At 33.5% G+C, this 20,774-nt stretch overlaps 2 protein-coding genes across 2 annotated transcripts in view; both read left to right on the top strand.

Annotated features, from left to right (window-relative positions):
* Positions 1–2,533, top strand: part of HELRODRAFT_184079 (hypothetical protein) — a gene marked incomplete at both ends in the record, with an annotated part of 7,207 nt that extends 4,674 nt beyond the window's left edge. Inside the window, 3 exons of the mRNA XM_009015369.1 lie at positions 137–451; positions 1,803–2,117; positions 2,459–2,533. Of these exons, the coding sequence (XP_009013617.1) occupies positions 137–451; positions 1,803–2,117; positions 2,459–2,533 (705 nt within the window). The remainder of the gene's footprint in view (positions 1–136; positions 452–1,802; positions 2,118–2,458) is intronic.
* Positions 2,534–8,466: 5,933 nt separating this feature from the next.
* On the top strand, positions 8,467–18,243 carry HELRODRAFT_117203 (hypothetical protein; the record flags this gene model as incomplete). The annotated part of the gene is made up of 9 exons (XM_009015368.1): positions 8,467–8,575; positions 10,369–10,517; positions 13,398–13,534; positions 14,215–14,325; positions 14,940–15,084; positions 15,267–15,572; positions 16,622–16,723; positions 17,278–17,392; positions 17,879–18,243. 9 exons carry the CDS (start codon positions 8,467–8,469, stop codon positions 18,130–18,132), a joined length of 1,428 nt encoding a protein of 475 aa, XP_009013616.1. The 3' UTR covers positions 18,133–18,243.
* Positions 18,244–20,774: the final 2,531 nt, after the last annotated feature.

The following is a 20,774-nucleotide window of genomic DNA, read 5'->3' as shown; positions in this document are numbered from 1 at the left end:
ACAAAAAGTTTTTCACCAACTCTTGTTAGAAAGTTTATCGTTGGAGACGATCGAAGAAATAGAGGATGAAATCGTCTCCGCAACTACGTACAATGTATTGAAGGAGAATTTAATTAATAAATATTCTTCTCCGCAGAAAAAGTCAGTGGAACATTTAACAAAGTCAACTAGCGCAGGATCATTGAACGACTCACTGCAACAATTAGCAGCTGTTGTCGTACCAAAACTTGCCGAACAAATTTGTGGACGTTGTGAGCGAAGCCTGTCACACGATGAAGCTGTTCTAAGAAATATTTGCTGGTACCACAAGCGGTTTGCTGAAAATTCTAAAAAATGCGTGCCACCGTGCAGTTATTATTCTGAGGCTGTGGCAACAACTAGCCGCAAAAAGTCCAATCGCCATCTCAATCATGCTTCAGCAAGCAAAGAGAGATCAAAGACCAGCAAACAAGTCTCAACATGCAACAACAACAATATTTTTCATATTTGTTATAAATTATTTAGTTGCAAGAAATTCAATAGGAAATATTAACAAAATTAAAAATCTAATTAAAATCACTAGAAAATAATTAATGAAATGACTAGTTAATGACTTATAGTAAGTTACATGTTCAATAATATGTGAAAAGAATGTTCAAAAAGTAAAAATGATTTAAGCTTAAAAAGCATGGGAAATAATATAATGATTTAAAAATCGAATAAAAAATAAAATTAATTGATTGCCTTGTTAACGACTTAGTAAGTTAGTTTTGTGATCGTTAAGGTGATGGCGATGATGAAAGCATTGATTGCGACGATGATGATGATAATGATAGCAATTGCTGTTATGATGATAATGACCATAACTGTAATGGTTGTGATTTTTGTTGATTTTTATATAAATAAGTAAAACTTTTAAAAGCTTTTTATACTCATTAATTGGTATACTGAATTTAAATTCCATGGGAAGTCCTCGAACATCTATTACAAGACTCAGAAACGAACAGACATGAAGTCCATACACGCGTGAAAAAAATGGTAATTGGTTTCTAAAATTTGTTTATTACTTTGCAATATTCAATTTTGCAGAAACCTTTTCGTTGCTCAATACGATTATTATTCAAGTTATTAATTTGTATTTACATTATAGTTCCTTCAAGTTGACGTGATTTCTTGTGCGTTAAAGTTGTTTTTCTCATCGCATATATGCGCAACCGTACTTATTAATTATTTATTAAGATAAATTATTATTGACACTGTTAATATATATTTATTTTCCTTATTATTATTGTATGGGATCGAATCGCTTATTCTCAAGCAAAATATATTTATACAGAAATACCGCCCATCCCTATTTTAATATCTATGCGCTAGATTAGTGTTTTAAGGGGCAATTAGAACAGTACTCTTCGTTTCATCGTCCTTGTTGGCTGTGTGTTTCTTTAGTGAATAAATTTTGTTGGAGCACGTGTTTATTTGTTAAAATGTCAGCAAAATTTGATCTCTGCCAAGAAAAAAAAGACGTTATGAAGGACAAACTCGTCAAATGCAGCTCTCGCCTTGAAAAGAAGAAAACAGGCGCTTCAGACACAACAATGCCGCTGCGACTCAATCCTTTCAGCACGACGCACGTAGAGGCGTGGTTCATCTATTTTGAGAGCGTGCTACGATGTCGGGGAATCAGCGACAAAAAAGTTTTTCACCAACTCTTGTTAGAAAGTTTATCGTTGGAGACGATCGAAGAAATAGAGGATGAAATCGTCTCCGCAACTACGTACAATGTATTGAAGGAGAATTTAATTAATAAATATTCTTCTCCGCAGAAAAAGTCAGTGGAACATTTAACAAAGTCAACTAGCGCAGGATCATTGAACGACTCACTGCAACAATTAGCAGCTGTTGTCGTACCAAAACTTGCCGAACAAATTTGTGGACGTTGTGAGCGAAGCCTGTCACACGATGAAGCTGTTCTAAGAAATATTTGCTGGTACCACAAGCGGTTTGCTGAAAATTCTAAAAAATGCGTGCCACCGTGCAGTTATTATTCTGAGGCTGTGGCAACAACTAGTCGCAAAAAGTCCAATCGCCATCTCAATCATGCTTCAGCAAGCAAAGAGAGATCAAAGACCAGCAAACAAGTCTCAACATGCAACAACAACAAACACACGTGTTCTTTGGTAGTTAATATCATTTTAACATTGTTTATTTTATTCATTGTAATTAGCAACATTATTTGAATGTTTTAATTTTGATTATCTCGATATTTCATGTACGAATTTTTTTAATTTAATTTTTTTAATGTATGTTTTCTATGTTTATCATACTATATCAATATATCAAGCAACACACACACACACACACACGGACAAACACACATACATGCACTCAACTACTTAACTATGGTTGAAATAAATTCATTTAAATCATATTTTATTAAATATGAATAAAATAAATATGTAAATACCACTACAATGATTAGCTGGAGCACGATTTACGTTTTGTGTTAGATTTTATCACCTGCCGATTTTTGGTCGTGTTTAATTTATACCAATAGAAAAAATAAAATTATATTTAATTTTAAAAATATTCATATAAAACAAATTATTTGCGTTAAATACCATTTTTTCATATTTGTTATAAATTATTTAGTTGCAAGAAATTCAATAGGAAATATTAACAAAATTAAAAATCTAATTAAAATCACTAGAAAATAATTAATGAAATGACTAGTTAATGACTTATAGTAAGTTACATGTTCAATAATATGTGAAAAGAATGTTCAAAAAGTAAAAATGATTTAAGCTTAAAAAGCATGGGAAATAATATAATGATTTAAAAATCGAATAAAAAATAAAATTAATTGATTGCCTTGTTAACGACTTAGTAAGTTAGTTTTGTGATCGTTAAGGTGATGGCGATGATGAAAGCATTGATTGCGACGATGATGATGATAATGATAGCAATTGCTGTTATGATGATAATGACCATAACTGTAATGGTTGTGATTTTTGTTGATTTTTATATAAATAAGTAAAACTTTTAAAAGCTTTTTATACTCATTAATTGGTATACTGAATTTAAATTCCATGGGAAGTCCTCGAACATCTATTACAAGACTCAGAAACGAACAGACATGAAGTCCATACACGCGTGAAAAAAATGGTAATTGGCAGTTATTATTCTGAGGCTGTGGCAACAACTAGCCGCAAAAAGTCCAATCGCCATCTCAATCATGCTTCAGCAAGCAAAGAGAGATCAAAGACCAGCAAACAAGTCTCAACATGCAACAACAACAAACACACGTGTTCTTTGGTAGTTAATATCATTTTAACATTGTTTATTTTATTTATTGTAATTAGCAACATTATTTGAATGTTTTAATTTTGATTATCTCGATATTTCATGTACGAAATTTTTTAATTTAATTTTTTTAATGTATGTTTTCTATGTTTATCATACTATATCAATATATCAAGCAACACCCACACACACACACACGGACAAACACACATACATGCACACCACTGTTTAACTATGGTTGAAATAAATTCATTTAAATCATATTTTATTAAATATGAATAAAATAATTATGTAAATACCACTACACTGATTAGCTTGAGCACGATTTACGTTTTGTTTTAAATTTTAGCGCCCACTGATTTTTTCCCGTATTCTATTTATACCAATAGAAAAATTAAATTAAATTTACTTATTAAAATCATTCATATAAAATAAAATATTTGCGTTAAATATCTTTTTTCATATTTGCTATAAATTATTTAGTTGCTAAAAATTTAATAGGAAATTTTAACAAAATTAAACTTCTAATTAAAGTCACTAGAAAATAATTAATGAAATGACTAGTTAATGACTTAAAGTAAGTTACATGTTCAATAATAAGTGAAAAGACTGTTCAAAAAGTAAAAATGATTTAAGCTTAAAAAGCATGGAAAATAATATAATGATTTTCAAAATCGAATAAAAAGTAAAATTAACCTTTTCAAAACAAATATTATTCAAATTATTAATTTTTAGTTACACTATATTTCCTTCTAGCCGCTCCATTTGGCGTGATTTCTTGTGTGTTCAAGTTGTTTTTCTCATCGCACCTGTGCGCAACCGTACTTAATAATTATTTATTAATATAAATTATTATTTTTACTCTTAATATGTATTTATTATTATTATTAACAGATATGCTTTTTTTGGTATTTCTATACCATCTTCAGTGTTGTGGTTGTGCCTCTACTCTACTTTGTTAATTCCCTATTTGTTTAAAGTGAATATTTAGTTTTACAATATTTAACATCATTAAATATAACACTTTTACATGTTTTCATTATTGATGATTCCTCTGTTTCTAAATTTATTGATAGGAAGAATTCCAATTGCCCGTTTTTGAATATTTATTATCGCATGTCTTTGTTCTCTAAGTTGATTCGGCTAGTCTTAAATTATAATGGTTGTTATTGTAATGTAAGATTTCAACATTGTGGTCCAAGATTTGTCTAGTTAATTTAGTTTTGTGTTTCTTTTTCATGTGATTCTATATAGCCCCAGTTTGTACGTGCATCTGAGTCTTCTCGATAACTTGGTCGTCGTCATACCAATATATTCAAAACTATGGTGCCCGCACTCATAAATATTACATTTGAACAAATATATTAGATGGCCATGATCCATTATCAATTCTGGTTTTATAGTGCAGTTGGTTTTCATTCATGGATATATCCATGTTTTCATCACAGGAGATGACGTTATATATATTAAATCTATGATTGTAAGTTTTTTTCATCTCTATTTCAAATATTCTTTGTTTCTAAGTTTTTGTGGCGCCTCGTATAAACATTTGTCGTAGTTATAAAATTAGCATTTAAATTTTTTTTTAACTTTCATTATCGAGTTTGAATATTTAAATAAAACATGCCGAAATCAAAAGAATTTGTGGATAGTGATTCAGAAAGTCAAAGTGAAAGTGAAGACGAGAAGGTGGGCGATAATTAAAGGGATTGGCTACTAAAGTTGAAATTTAAAATTTGTTATAGTAATAAACAAGAGAGTCAGTGTACATTGAGAACCAAGAACAATTAGCGTGGCGAACAGTATGAATACCTTTTGAATATAGAATAGCAATAGATAGAGATAGTTTTAGTAAAACTTATCTAAATTTTATTTTATAGTTTATACTGTAATACTTTTACAGTTTAATTAAATGTTTAATTTAAAAGTAAGAGAAAGAAAAATAAGGAATAATATAAAAAATTAAAAACTGTTGAGTTTTAGATTTTAAAGTAGTTTACTTTTTAGTTTAGTTTAGTTTTAGGTTGTTAATTAAACTTCAAACTTACTTAAGAAAAGTTTAAAAGCATTTTTTTTATGTTTCAATATTTTTTGTAAACATTTTTAAATTTAATAATAATATTTTTATATTAATTGTTAAAAATCATTTTACTTGAAAGCCAAAAAAGAAACAAAAAATGGAAACAAAAAAACCCAAAAAGGGTGAGAAAGAGAAGTCAACAGCATGTTCAAAAGGAGCATCCTCATCAAATGCTGCAGGAAGTGGTGAAACTATGATCAATGTGCGTGTGTGTGTGTGCGTGTGTGTGTGTATATGTATTTCTGCATGTGTACTTTCTGTGTCATTTGTAAAAGTTGAGATTATGTAAACCTTTACAAAAAAATTACTTTTTTGTGAATTGTTAACTCAAGTTTATTTTCAACTTCAACAATGGTTGGATATTAATTTAGAAATTTTGTTTGTTAAGCTTACCTTAATAAAGCCTATCTGAAATGATTAAATAAAAAACTTGCATTTATTTTTGCAATGTTTTGATCTCTGGTTCAGCTGTGTAATGTGATGTAATATAATGTAATGTAATGTAATATGGCACTTTGATCAGGTGTTGTCGTGGTAGTTTGTGTTGCATTTTTTACCTGCCTGCTTTTATTTTGCTATGTCTCATTAAATTTCATTTTCCAATGTTACATAAAAAAGTGTGCGACTTTGTTCTTTGCTGTTCTGAAAAACCTTATTCAAATTCATTAATTAAATGAATTAATTAGAACAGATCATTCAAACAATTTGTTTGCCTTAAATAGTTAGGAAAAAAGAAATTTGCAACAGTAAGTGAATTCAGAGGCACAAAATATGTGAACATCAGAGAATATTATGGAGATGATGGAGATCTCAAACCTGGAAAGAAAGGTTTCTATGTGATTATTTGTAAACAGTTTTTATATTATCTTTTTTTGTCACGTAGATGCATATCATGCAAGAAATTTGATATTGTTTTTGGTTCTGTTATCATTGTGAATAACCTTGAATTTATTTCTAAGGATCTGTTGTTATGACAATTTTTGGAGTTGTGTTAGTATGGCAAATAGATATTGGTGTGAATTTATTGTGATAGCTCATCCGAGCTAAATGGTTCAATTGGTAGTGTATAAATGTTTTTATAATAATAAATATTATTAGTTTCATTAGTTAATCTCACATACATATTTTAAAAAAATCAGTTTTAAAATCTAAATGATATATATCAGGATTATATTTGAAAACTAACATTTTATGCCTGTAGACTTTCTCATATTCTTCTTATTGAAATTAGCAATAAATGTTACTCTTATGATATTGATCACTGCTTAATCTTTCGAGGTTAATTTCTTGACATTTTCAAAAAGTTTTGGCTAGTAAAAGTTCAAACTTGATTGTCATAAAAATAAATTTCTTCCTACTAGGAATCGCATTGTCAGTTGAACAATGGAACCAATTGAAGTCCTCTACCAGTAAAATTGATGCTGCATTGGAAGCACTTTGAAAGATTCTCAATATTATTTCATCATTGTGTTGTGTATTTATGAACATGTCCATAATTTCATTTTTTTTATTTTTGACTGATCTTAACGTCTGTTTCCCTTTAAACTGTTTCACATGTTAATTAACTTCGACGTAAATTATATCTACAATTATACTTACCTCGCCGTGAGTTTGTTCCGAACATCAATCAATTAGTTTATAAAGCGCTGTTTCTGCGATCAACAGCGCTCCTCAATGAATTTTGCAAACAGATGGGTCTTGAGATCCGCTCTGGACTTCGTAAATGATGGAGAAGTAGTCAAAGAAGGAGGTTGAGAGTTCCAAAGAAAAGGGCCAAATTCAGATTTAGCAAAAGAATGTTTAACACGAGTTTGGAAGATGTGAGAACAAAAAGACGAGACGAACAAGATGTGAGAACAAGAAGACGATCCTAAACCGGTGCGTTTAGGTTCAATTAATATATCTGATAAGTACTTAGGAAATAATTTAGATTGAGACTTATAATAAATGTATAAATTTTAAAAATTATTCTATATTTATAGGTAGCCAGTGCAAGAAAACAAGATATGGAGATATATGAGAAAAGAAAAGGGCACGAGCAACTAAACCGAGCAGCAAAGTCAAAATCTGTAATTAAAGGATAGAGTGTAGAATCAAGAAGACCGTAGCAGAGCGAGTTACAATAATCATTCCTAGATAAGAGACTGTTCATAAAGGATGTCACGCTTTTTTAATGTTTTTTTGAACCCTTCCTCCCTCGTGTCACAAATCGACCAACCCCCAAAAATATGCATGTCACAAAACTTTATCCCCCCCCCTCTTGTTGAAGAGTCATTAACCAATGTAATTGTTCTATGCATTTTATTTTTTATTGATATCAAAATAACGAATGAAAAGTTTATATGACGTTAGTTTGATATCTAAATGCTTTACCGTAGTTAAAAACATGAATTAATATTAGCTTCTACACCTAAACAGCGGCAAACTTTAACGATGGCATTTAAATTTTTACTTGAAAATTTTTACTTTTTACCTTATCTTTTACTTTAATATTCATTTTGCGCATATATATGAAAAAAATTTATTGTTTAGTTTGTTTAAAAAAGGGACGTCACACTTGGGTTTACCCTCCTCCCCCTCGTCACAAAGTGTCTAATATTTAGACTCCCTTCCCCATTAAATTTTAGAGAAATTTAGAAGGATTAAATTTAAGGCACATAGACCAAGTGATAATTGAATAAAGACAGAGATAGATTATGAAAAACACTATTGAGATTAGATGAAGGAAAAGAAGTATAAATATAAGAATCATCAGCCCCTTCGAGTGCATAGTATTGTCGGCTGTTCATTGTTACAAATGGTTGATTTTCTATATATGTATATTCTATGTATATGATGCATTTATTAGATTCTAAGTATATGATTTTATTCTAAATATCTGACTTCAGTTAGTTGAACAGTTGAAAAGTGAATTTAAAAGATTGTTTTCAGGTCTTTGTTGATCATAAAATAAAAAAACAACTTCCTGTATACACGTAGCCAACATTAAAAATTGTAACATGTAAATAAGTAAATGGTGTGAGTTCGTTCGGCTCCATCGCTGCATTCATCATATTCTCATTTCATCGCCTTTTCATTTCACTAACTTGCTACAAAAAATTTAGGTAATGGCGAATGTCGCGAAGAATTCTGTTGTTGTGGGATTGAAAGATTTGGAGGGACGTTGGAGCCTCAAAATTTCTGAAGTTTACCCCATAGCTTTGAAATTTTTTAAAGGTCCATATATTTTTTTGTTGAGAACTTTTCCTAAACTTAAATGAAAAGCGAAAGAGTAATTTGACTGAGTATTATAGAAAATAATTAACATCAGTTTTTTTGGTATAATAGGTTGCTAACAACAACAACAACACACGTTTAGATGACATTTTCCCCGAGATCAGGGGTTGCCATTTGGCTACCTATGATGAAACCGAAATACCTCTCGACGCCATCCACATCTGTCACTCGCCTCAGTAACACGCAACCCCACTTTCACCCTGTCCTTCTTCACCTGCTCTCTCCATCCCAATCGCGGACGACCCCTTCTTACCACTCCTTCAACATCGAACTCCAACGCTCGCCTAATCCCGACCCTTTCATCCCCTCTCAACACATGTCCATACCACCGCAATCTCAATCTCCTTATCAATGTCACAATGTCCTCATTCAGTCCCATCATCGACATCAGCTCTGTACTACTCCTCCTATCCTTCACTTTAACCCCACACATCATCCTCACCATAGCTCTTTCAGCCCTCTGCAGTACACTTTCTTCCTCTTACTCGCCTCTATAATAGGTTGCTAATGAGTTGCAAATGAAAAGATTATAAAAATAATGTTGAAAATTTTTTTTCATGTATTTTTTTTCGTGCAACTACTTAATTATATATTATAACAATATGACCTGATAAAGATAAATAAATAATTAAAATTAATTAAATTAAAAGTGGAAGTCGTCTTTTATTGATTCTGTTTTGAACTAAAGAAAGAATAGATAGACATATATATTTCAGCATTAGAGTGAGTTTAAATTTTAGTTAGGAATCAAGATTCAGTTTTAGCTGGCAAATAATCCTAATTGAGAATCATGATAATGATGATATGTTTATTATAATTATGATATATATATATTACGGGGCAGCGTTTATTATATGTTTATTATAATTATGATATATATATATATTACAGGGCGGCGTGATGGCTCAATGGTTAAAGGCGCCTGGTCATGCTATTGCAATGACTGGGTTCGAATACAAAGAGATCCCCGCCTATCATTTGCAATGTGTATGATGCGTGGTTTGCACGGGTATTCATATACGCTGTGTGTTTGTCGTTGAAACCTCTGAAGCTAACGCAAAAGAGAAAGCAACCTTTAACCTTTATATGGATATAATAAAAATATAATAATGATAATAAGCTGACAATTATGATAATTGTCATTCATTAGCATTCATTATTAACTGATTATACAAACGTGATGTATCTGTCTCTATATTTAGTTATATATTTATATAAATTATAATATAATTGGGCAGCAATGGTAAAGTAATGGTAAAGTACTTGGTGTAATGGTAAATTGCTTTCAGCAACCAGATTCAGTTGCAGAGAATCCCTCTTTGCCTCTCACATGTAGTGCATGTATGTGTATGTGCGTGTGTGTGTTAGTGTGTGTGTGTGTGTGTGTGTGTGTGTGTGTGTGTGATGCACTGCTTTATTTCATGCAACTGTGTTTGTTGATGCCTCTGGAAAATAGTGAAGAAAAGAGGGAGGACTGCAACTAATAAATAAATTAATATTTATATACATTTTTTTTAAATAATTTTAAAGTGACTCAACTTTATTTAATAATAAAGCATCTTCAAAAAATAAACTCTAAAAAGACATAACTTTTGTAAATTTTTAAATTCTTGGTAACTTACAATTTATTTAGGTAGATGGTAGTTCAGCCAATTTTATCTCCAATATTGCATATAAATTTAAAAATTAAATTAACTTTCATTTTTAACACTAATCATGAACAAAACCTGCAGAGAAAAACGGGAGCAAAGCCCTGACCTTGACATACAACGACAGGTTGAAGATGTTTGCCCTGATGAAACAGGCTGTCCACGGCAAGTACACACCTTCCTTGATGCCTGACAACGGATTGCTGGATGTCGTCGGCAACAACAGGAGGTCAGTTCGTCTGGGTCTGTGGTTCCAGTGCATATAAACTATCCAAAGGCTTTCACATATATGTATATATATGTAAATGTTGGAAAGAAACCATATTTTATGTATTTTAAATTGTTGGCATTAACATTTTTCGGAAGATTCTAGTAAAGAAAATTGAAATGACAAAGTTTGAATTGATTAATGCCAACAATTTGGTAGAATTCACACAATACTGTGTATATGTGTGTGTGTTTATATGTAGGCACATATTCATACACTACATATGTACATGTTTGTATGTGCTTGTCCTTCCATCTTGCAGATGTCATTCTGTGTTTTGTAATCAATTGATTCAAAAAATCACATAAAAGATTGGTCTATAATTTATTACAGGGCAGATTTCTCTTAGAATGCTAATCTGCAGTCAGTGTTAACAAATTATGTTATAGTATTTGTAAACTGTGGAAAATGCTTAATGCATTGCATGTGTATTAGGGGGTTGATTTTTTTACAACTATACATGGGTATAGTGCCAAAATCGGACATTCTACATGAGATTACCAATTGCAAAACTTTCATTAACATAACATAACATTTAATAATGAGCGTAGATTAAAATCCATGTGCTCATATCTAATATGTGATAATAATACATGTGCTCATATCTAATATGTGATAATAATTTAAATGTCCAAAAAACAATAATAATATGAAATAGTATTAAAAAACTAATAAAAAATAAATTAAATAAATACAATAATAATAACAACAACAAGAAAAGTTAACTTCAGTACAATATCAATAACAAAATAATCGAACATATATAAAAGCAATATGTATCTGTCTATCTATCCAACATATACATAGTCCTCATCGCCGGTGCCAATGACCACCAATTCACCCATCACACCATCCGTCACTTCATCCTGGCCATCACCAATCCAGCTTCACGACATCGTCCACTGCAGACAAGCCTCGTAGCTACACCATCCTTGTCGACTCTGAAAACTATTAGAAATAAATGTAGTTAGTTCCAAATTAGTTAATTTAACACCTACAGGTGTTGAGAATCTATGCCAAAATCTTAGAATTATAATTACCATTTAAGATGTTTTTGTTTACATTTTTAGAATTTTCTCCATAATTTTAGATTAGAAAAATGTATTTTTTTCCTAAATTTAAACTTTCCAGATTTTTGGTTAACTATATTTTTGATTGTTCATGTTGGACGGTAATTAACGTTAATTAATAACTTAGGCATCTTTGTGTGTGTGTATGTGTGTGTGTGTATTTTTATATTTATTGTGGGCTGTTAATATGCCATTGTTTTTGTTCATTTGCATTTTTTGGTTTTATCATTCTTGTCAACATAACTTTTCTCTATTGCCTGTTTGCTTGTTTAATAGTTTTCTCGGTTTCAATTTTTTTTCACCATGCCTGCTGCTGCTATGTCATTTTAAGATTAATATTTTCAATGTATATGCTGCTTTTGCCATGAAAGAAATGTTTTATGTTAATGTCAAAACTTTTGCTGTGGTACAACGTAAGTATCACGTGTCTGGTGTTTGTGTGTGTTTGTGTGTGTGTGTCTGTCTGTCTGTCTGTGTGTGTGTGTATGAGAGAGAGAGAGAGAGAGAGAGAGAGAGAGAGAGAGAGAGAGAGAGAGAGAGAGAGAGAGAAAGAGAGATAATATGTGGTGTTGCCAAGTTAATGATCTGCAATGATATTTTGTAACACATGATGATTGATGATTCAAAAGTATCTGATTAGTAGTATTGAGAGGGTTTCTTTAATGATATGATGTTGTGTAGTACTATAAACTGAACATTTTAATGATAATGGTCAGTCATTATGACAATGGTAAATAATGATGGTTGTAATAGTTATATTGATGGGGACAATGATGATGATTATCATCTTTTGACAATATGAGAAGAACTGCTTTAGTCAATCAATCAATCTTCGTTTTGTGTCCAGAGTCCCGGTTCCCCGAGGTAGGACGTAAAGTAGAAGGACTACTTTAGTAAACTTGAATATACCTTTATTGATGATATAGTAACTTATGATGAAGCAGACAAAGTGAAAGACTACAAGAGAATACTAATTGAAGTCTATAGTATAGAATTCTACAGTAAAGTATAGAATTGTAGATTGCATGAGGCATGAGTAGTTTCAATCCTCGTTTATTGTACATTTCTATTCCTTGAAGAAACAAATCAAGTTGGATAGTAGATAGACATGTTATGAGCATGATGATGGTGATGATGAAGATGTTAGCTCTGTTACCACTCGCCAATGTTTTGCAACAGCTGTGTTGGCAATTTACATGACGAATCATTCAAGAACTTTCTGGTTCGCCATCCTCATTTATATGTTGATCAATTTCAATTGATTTCTTCAATAAGTTAGTCTGGCCAAGTATATGCAGCCACATGCTGATTGCAACAGATGTAACTGGTGGTTGCGCTGATAAATGATCGGCATGCTATCATAAGGTCAAATGATGATTTTACCTGCTCATTAACATTCAGGATTTATAGAAAACTAATTAAAAAGTTTTCTACAAGTTCTATCTGATCTGCATCATTGTTTTTGCCGGTCTGTACCTATGTAGTATGAGACGTCCATTATATTCAGAACTGAATGGATATAATTTGTTTGAATACGTTGAATATGGCTTCAAAATAGTTGTCTAATTAGCAATGAAGTACCCTTAACTGATTATTAAAGCTATCAACGGCCCACACAGTGCATATGAAACACGCAAAGCGTATGCTACTTGTCATGCGCTGGAATCAACTTGCATTCAAATCCAGTCACTGCTGCAGCGAGACCAGCAGCGTTAACCATTTCACCACTCAGATGCCCAAATATTATTTTCTCAATGTGTTTTGTTACTAGGCAGGCCTGGCAGCTACTGGGGGACATGTCTCAGGAGGAAGCCATGAGTCAGTTTGTTGGCATGTTGGATCGCTTGTGTCCGCTGTTCACTCACGTCGTCGAGGCTCATAAAGTTGAGAATGATGAGATGGAGAGGAGGAGGTTTGTTATGTCGTCAGTCATTCATCCAATCAATCATCCAGCCACTCTATCAACCAATCAATCATCCAAAAATCAACCAGCCAACCATAATAATCAACCAATCAGCCAGCTAAGCAATCAAACAACTAACCAATAAACTTAATACCTGGTTTTCTCAAATGATCAAATAATTTGTAAGGCAATTACTTTAATCAGTCAACTTGCACGTTGTGGTGCAATCTGTTGATTAATTTATTAATAATTTTTCCAATAGTTAAATATCACAGTGATGTCTTTGGTACAGTGGGAATGATGATGACGACGACGATGATGATGATCTGTGATATAATTTGATTTTTAGTGTTGTAATGATCCTCTTTGTATGATGATTTAAGGTGGATGGTGGTGATGTTGAGATGATGCTCAGGATTTGTGATGATGTTTTATTCTTCACTCACGTTTCTCTTATCATCAATATCGTTAATGTCATCATTGATAGTTGCTATTGCTCTGTTGGTAATGTCATTTTAGAGTGATGCGAACGTTAGTGGTAATATTGCCAGGCCATAGTAACAATAATATGTGATGGTATTTTGGTTCTTTATTCATTAAGTATCTTTGGATCGTTTCGTTTGTTTTGTCATGGTTGATGTTATTTTATTTCGTACCCCTCAATTAACGTTGATTGCATGATGGTTCAGGAAGGAGGAAGAGGAAGAAATGACGCGTCAGTTGAATGCCAAGGCCGAGGAGGTTAAGAAGCAGCAGGAGATGATTCAGAGGCAGATGTCGCAAGAGTATGTCGTGATGGTGTTGGTGCGATTGTTGTTCTTGTGATGCTGATGCGATCGTTGTTGCTCTTGTGGTGACGTGATGGGGTGGTTGTTGTGGTTGTCGTGTTGATGTTGATGTCGTGTTGATGTTGTTGTTGTTTTCTGGTAGGATGTGATATGATATGCTATGATTATGTTGATGTTGTTGTTTGTAGTCTATCGTTGAGGATGTCGTGTTAATATTATTATTCGTGTGTGTCTTACTTTGTTACCTGTCCTAATAAAACTAACATCTGTTTAGCTTTTTGCTTTTTTTGCTGTGACACAGCAAACTTAATTACTTCCTCCAGAGGTATTTCATTTATATCTTCATGGGTAGTTTGTTCTAATTGTCTAAATGTCTATTTAATTGTAATATGTAGCGTGGGTAAGCACACGCACACACGTGCTTTAATACACACTCACACAAACACGTGTACACGCACCGACAGACAACACACACACATACTGCAAACATTAACATACACATACAAGCAAACACACACATATACATATGAGCAAACACACTGATCACATACAGGCATGCAAACACGCACGTACACATACAGGCAAACAGACGCACACATACAAGCAAACACACACACGCATACAAGCAAACACACACATACACTTACAAGCAAACATACACACATACAAATGTGCATATGCAGGGCCTTAGTGAGGAATGCATTGAATCAGCAAACATACAGCCAGTTTCGGTTGTATGCGCAACTCCAATATCCCAGCAACCCACAACAGGTTGGTTTGTTTCCTTGGTGATGTTGCTAATGACATTGTTGACAACGTTTCTCTGGTGCTGAAGTTACTGTTGTTGTTGTTGTTATTATTATTATTATTATTGATGTTGTGTTTTTGTCGCTGTTAATTACATCGTGACGACGAAATGTTGACGGTGTTGATTTGACAACCAAACCACACAGCAAGATGCCTTAGTTGTTCAGATGCAAGAACAACACTTCATAAAGTACATGCAACAAGTCTACAGTCAGCAACAACTCATCATTCAACAGCAGCAACAACAACAAAATTTAAAGCAGCAAAATGGGCAGGTACAACAGCAGAATGTTTCTGAAGTAAGTCAACAACTGCAACAGCTCAACATTCAACAACATCTCAACACTCAACAACAACAACAACAAAATAATTTAACGCAACAACAACAACAATATGCCACAACCTCAGCAGTGACATCAACAACACCGCTAATGAAATGCATTGCCAATGGAGTAGTAAATGTATGCTACCAATTTTTTAATAATAATAATAATAATGTCATTTATAAGCGCCCTATGCATAGCGTCAGAGGGTTAGGGTTGTGGGAATAACTTGTGGGAGGTTGTTATTGTTGTTGATGATGTTGTTGTTATGTTTGTTATCGATGATGATGTTGGGAAGTAGACATTGCCGATGTTGATAGGATTGTAGGTGATGGCATTCAAGATGCCATTGATTTTGTTGCTGCTGCTGATGTTAATGCTGTTGATGTCGCAGCTGACGATGTTAGTGTTGGTCGAGGATGATGTCATCATAGCCAGGGATGTAACGGGAGTAATATTATTAGTTGTAAAGAGATTGGATATGATCTTTTAAGGTGCCTGTTTGTGATTATCTTTTTGTTATTATCTAAGATTATTATTTCATTGCACCAAACATTTTGCCCTCCATTTCACCCTGATGACATAAAATCATTTGCGTCACTTCTCATTCAGAGTTCTGTGCAAGCAGCCACAGAAGCAACAACAGCAGCGCAAGCATCATTATCATCACCGGCGACCACAACGACGACGAAGATGACAGGTGAAGGGGGGCTCGTTAGTTCCAGCAGCGGCATCAACATTAACTTTGATCACAAGGGAGAGACTATTCATGGTTGGTTAGGCTGTTCTGATGTCGCTTGTGGTTGCTGCTTTGCTTGCTGCTTGTTTGCTGCTTAGTTCTGTGAACTATTCAACTGTCGGCCATTGATTTGCTGATTGTGTAATTAGTTAATTTATTTTTTCATTCATTCATTCATTCATCCATTCATTCATTCATTCATTTTTTCTATTTCTTAACCTTATTGCTGACCAGTTTAACAAACGTGAATACCATCCACGATCCAGCATTTTTCCTACAAGCAAATCACAGCATCCTATAATAATATCATAACTTCAACAACATCTAGCAAACAACCTCATCGCAACAACATCCCATAAATAAAACAACACCATAACAGTAACAACTGCAACAACAGCAACAAACGCTACACACAGCAGATCATCCACTGAAGATCGAGACGGCCTCCCTGTGGACTCGTAAGGACTTGAAGAACTTCAAAGAGTCTCTCAACTCCGAGCAGGACTCTGTCATCAACATCGGCTCGGGAGAGCTTGTCACTGTCAGTAAACATTCTGTCTTTGTTCTTTCTCTTTTTTTTACAAGTTCTCTTGTTGTTGTTGTGGCTGTTGTTGTTGTTGCTGCTGCTGCTGTTGTTGTTGGCATATAGTTATTGCAAGCATAAATGTTACAATTAACTTTTGTTAATTAAACTAACCTGACTATGCGTATGTATAAATATTTCAGTTACATCACAATCGCCAATCAATCAATCGATCAATCGAATAGTTGAAAAGATTTTTGAAAAAGAAATTTTTCTTCTATGATAGTGATTGAAAACTGAAATCTGATTAACTTCTATCTAATTGAGGCATGTCTCATAATGGGAGCTGCTACGTGCTAATTGGATTAAGTTATTCTACCTATTCTTCTCTATTTAACCTGATTATTTTGAGGCTGCTCATCTTTGCAGGGTTTAAAAGTTGATGTTAAGTTTCAAATACCAACATGATTTCCACATAATGCAACACTAATGAACACACACATGCACACCCCAGCACACTCAACATGACTCACCGCAACATGACTCACCGCAACATGATTCACCACAACTAGGTTCGAGTCCCGACTCACGCCAATGGCACCTCTATATTTTGGGAGTTTGCCACAGATGGGTATGATATTGGATTCGGATTGTCATTTGAGTGGAGTCCCGACTCATCTTCTGATGGTTTGTGGTTGGGCTGGTGGTGGTGGATGTCTATCAGTTGATTGATTGTTTTAGTAGATGGTTAATTGGCTGGTTTATGAATTGGTCGGTTGATTGGTTGGTTGTTTAACGTTAACTGATTGATTGGTTCTACTATGATTGATTGGAGAAACTTGCTGAATATTTTTGTTTAAATGTTTTTACATTATTTTTGTGAAATTAATTATGCTCTGTCATATTTTATGTTTTCGTTTATTTCGAAACCAACAAGTGGGCCGGATGGACGTTCGAACGTGATGACGTTGTTTGAACCAATTGGTTTTGTTATTTTGCTCCTAGTTTGTGGTTTTAATTATTTAAAAAATGATATACTGCATTGACGTCTCTTGTGTAACGGAGTGTTTGCATCTCATTTAAAATCGTCTAGATGTTAACCCATTGTTGAGAATTATTTCCAAACCATAGCAAAATGGTCTTTAACGTCTCATCCCTCCCCACATGCTACAGACGTAGACACCTCCATGAAAGCTGCATTGCCTGCAACAGCATCAAAAGAGACGAACAACACTGACGGTAGCAAAGTGAACGTCGCGAAGAAGGTTGAGGTAGTTGTCCCCATCGTACGGCGACAATCCCAGTCGGAGGTTCAGTGCGGCAGTCACGTCTACCCAGGCTCTGGTGTCTACCTGCTCATGTTCGATAACTCGTACTCACTCTGGAGGTCGAAGACCATATTTTATAGGGTTTATTATTCGCAGTAACTGGTAATCTTATCGTCACTTTTTTAAGGGTTAACTTACCTCTGTCATTATTGTTTATATGATTATTGTTTGTTAATTTTAAATTATTGTATGTGACGGCTTTTGTCGTTGTTGTTGTTGTCGCTGTTGTTGTTGTTGTTATTGTTGTTGTTGTAACTTGGTTGTTGCTATTGATTTCGGTGGTGATGTTTACTGCTGTCGTGAGTGCAGGGGGTTGTGGCGCCTGCCTGCCTGCCTGGTGCTGACGTGGCCGGCATGTATTGATCTCGACGTTATTTTACAGCATCAGTTATGCATGTTGGTAGGTAGGTAGGTAGGTAGGTAGGTAGGTAGGTAGGTAGGTAGGTAGGTAGGTAGGTAGGTAGGTAGGTAGGTTGTTTTTTGTATCCTTCCGCGGTTGATGATGGCGGCGATGGTGATGATGACGTTGTTTTACAGAAATTTTTTATTATTTTATTATATTTATTATTCAGTGGTCGAATGACTTTGTTGTGGTGTCATTAACAGATTTTGGTATTTGTTTAAATTTGTAAATAAGAATAATAAAATTATTTGTACAATTTATTTGAATATTTAATACTCGATACATGATTTGTGATTTTATCTTCACGAACTTCCTACTATTATCATTGTGGAGAAATGCTTTCAATTTGCATGATTGCAACTTTCCATTTGTACATCTGGTTCTGTGTGATTGTGTGTTAGTGTATGCTTGTATGTGCACTGTCTGTTTGGATATGTGTATTTCTATGTGTTTGCAAATTCGCATTTGTCTAAATACAATTTGTCTTTTTGGTTGTTTTTGTCTGTATGCGTGTGTGTATGTTTGTGCGTATCTATGCGAATATATATCACCAGCCTATTTTCACAATTCTGAACATGGAAATCTTTTTTTTGATTGCAAGAAATTAAAAAAACCAAAATAACGATGTTTTTTTCATTAATTGCTCCTATTGTTTCAGATTTAGAAAGAATGATTTCACATTTCCATTACATTCCTTTCATTAGAATGAGCAATTCTTTTCATCACGGAGTTTTAAACGATCATTTAATTTCAGCGGACGACCTCACGGATACCCTGCATGCATTCTGCATGAACATTACTCATTCATGACACCACACCGATCTTGCAAGTGTCACTTCTCAACAGTATACCAACGTCATATGCATACAAACTAAATAACACGTCACCGTTCACTTGAACATATTATAGTTGGGGGATCACAGTTGCGTTTGAACAAATTCACTGTGGAACTTTCACGATAATGTAATCTCTTTAAATTACTGCCCGTTTTTATTAACAATGCATTACACATGTAGGCCTACTAGGCCTCTCTAACCAGCTGGCACGATAATTTGATTGTTTGTTTACTGCTCTGTTATGTTTCAGCTCAATCTATCAGCTGATCTGCATTTAAATAAATATTCGAATATTTCTTGTAACATTCTGGGATTTTCAGACAAGTCAAGATTTTCATTCATTTGTTAATTTATTCCTTGGTGTTTAGATATTTTTAATGTGATTATGATTAATGTGGCTGCTCCATTTCCGGCAGGTTGGCTCTCAATTTCGTAAATTATTCTGCATCTGTGCTTACCTACACACCACACACACACACACACACACACACACACACACACACACACACACACACACACACACACGTACATGCATATATGTGTGCAGAAGAAAGCACCACATCAACTTATCACACACACTCAACGTTTGGTTGCTGCCGTGCCAACTTCTGCTGTTATAAATCACCATCAATATTACTCTTATCGTAACTCTTATTGTTATTATTTGTTTGCGAAAAAATATTTTTTATTAGTTTTTATTGCTTGGTTCAAGTGAAGATAACTCACATTTTGTAATGATTCGTATTCATCAATTTCATCAGTTGGTTGTTGCAAGTAAGGTGTACCATTAAAACATCAAACTAATCATAATAACATTGAAATAATTTTATTTATATGCGTAAATAAACGAATTGAAAAATCAGATTCTTCTCCATTTTTAGTATTAATATATGCTTTTTAAATTGTTATCTCAGAAGAGCTCATTAACAATGGTTAAAACAATTTATGTCAAGAAAACGTTTCATTAATCGAAGAGATGAGTCTTTAAAAGCTTTCTGAAATTCTTGGTAGTTGTCGCAAGTAGCCCGGTAGATTATTCCATACTTCTGGGCCAGCAATACAAAAATTTCTTTAAACAATCTTTAAACGTGATGATGGATGGTCCACCAAATTTTTATCGTCGCGACGTAAGTTGTATGGTTTTGAAAACGTCGCTTTAGAAGCGCATCTGTCAGGTAAATACTTTGGAGCAAGTCCATTTATGGCCTTTAACATCGAAAGCAAAATATTGAATGTAACTCTTATCAACCTTCAACCAATGTAGTTCTCGAAATATTGAAGTCACGTGGTCATATTTTGCAGCTCCCACAACAAGCTTGGCAGCACGGTTTTGAATGAGATGAAGCATAGATATCATCTTGTCTGGTAGACCAAAAAATAAACTATTACTATATCTCTTTAAAGCAATCTTTTAACTATTCTCAAATGCGCAACTGATTCAGACAAGTATTTGTAATAAATTTTACGTGATGATGCATTGTTAGTTGTGGGTCCAGGATGCA

This window comes from Helobdella robusta (assembly GCF_000326865.2).
Source record: "Helobdella robusta unplaced genomic scaffold HELROscaffold_152, whole genome shotgun sequence".
Classification (NCBI taxonomy): Eukaryota; Metazoa; Annelida; class Clitellata; order Rhynchobdellida; family Glossiphoniidae; genus Helobdella; species Helobdella robusta.
This window is presented reverse-complemented; position numbering and strand designations above follow the sequence as displayed.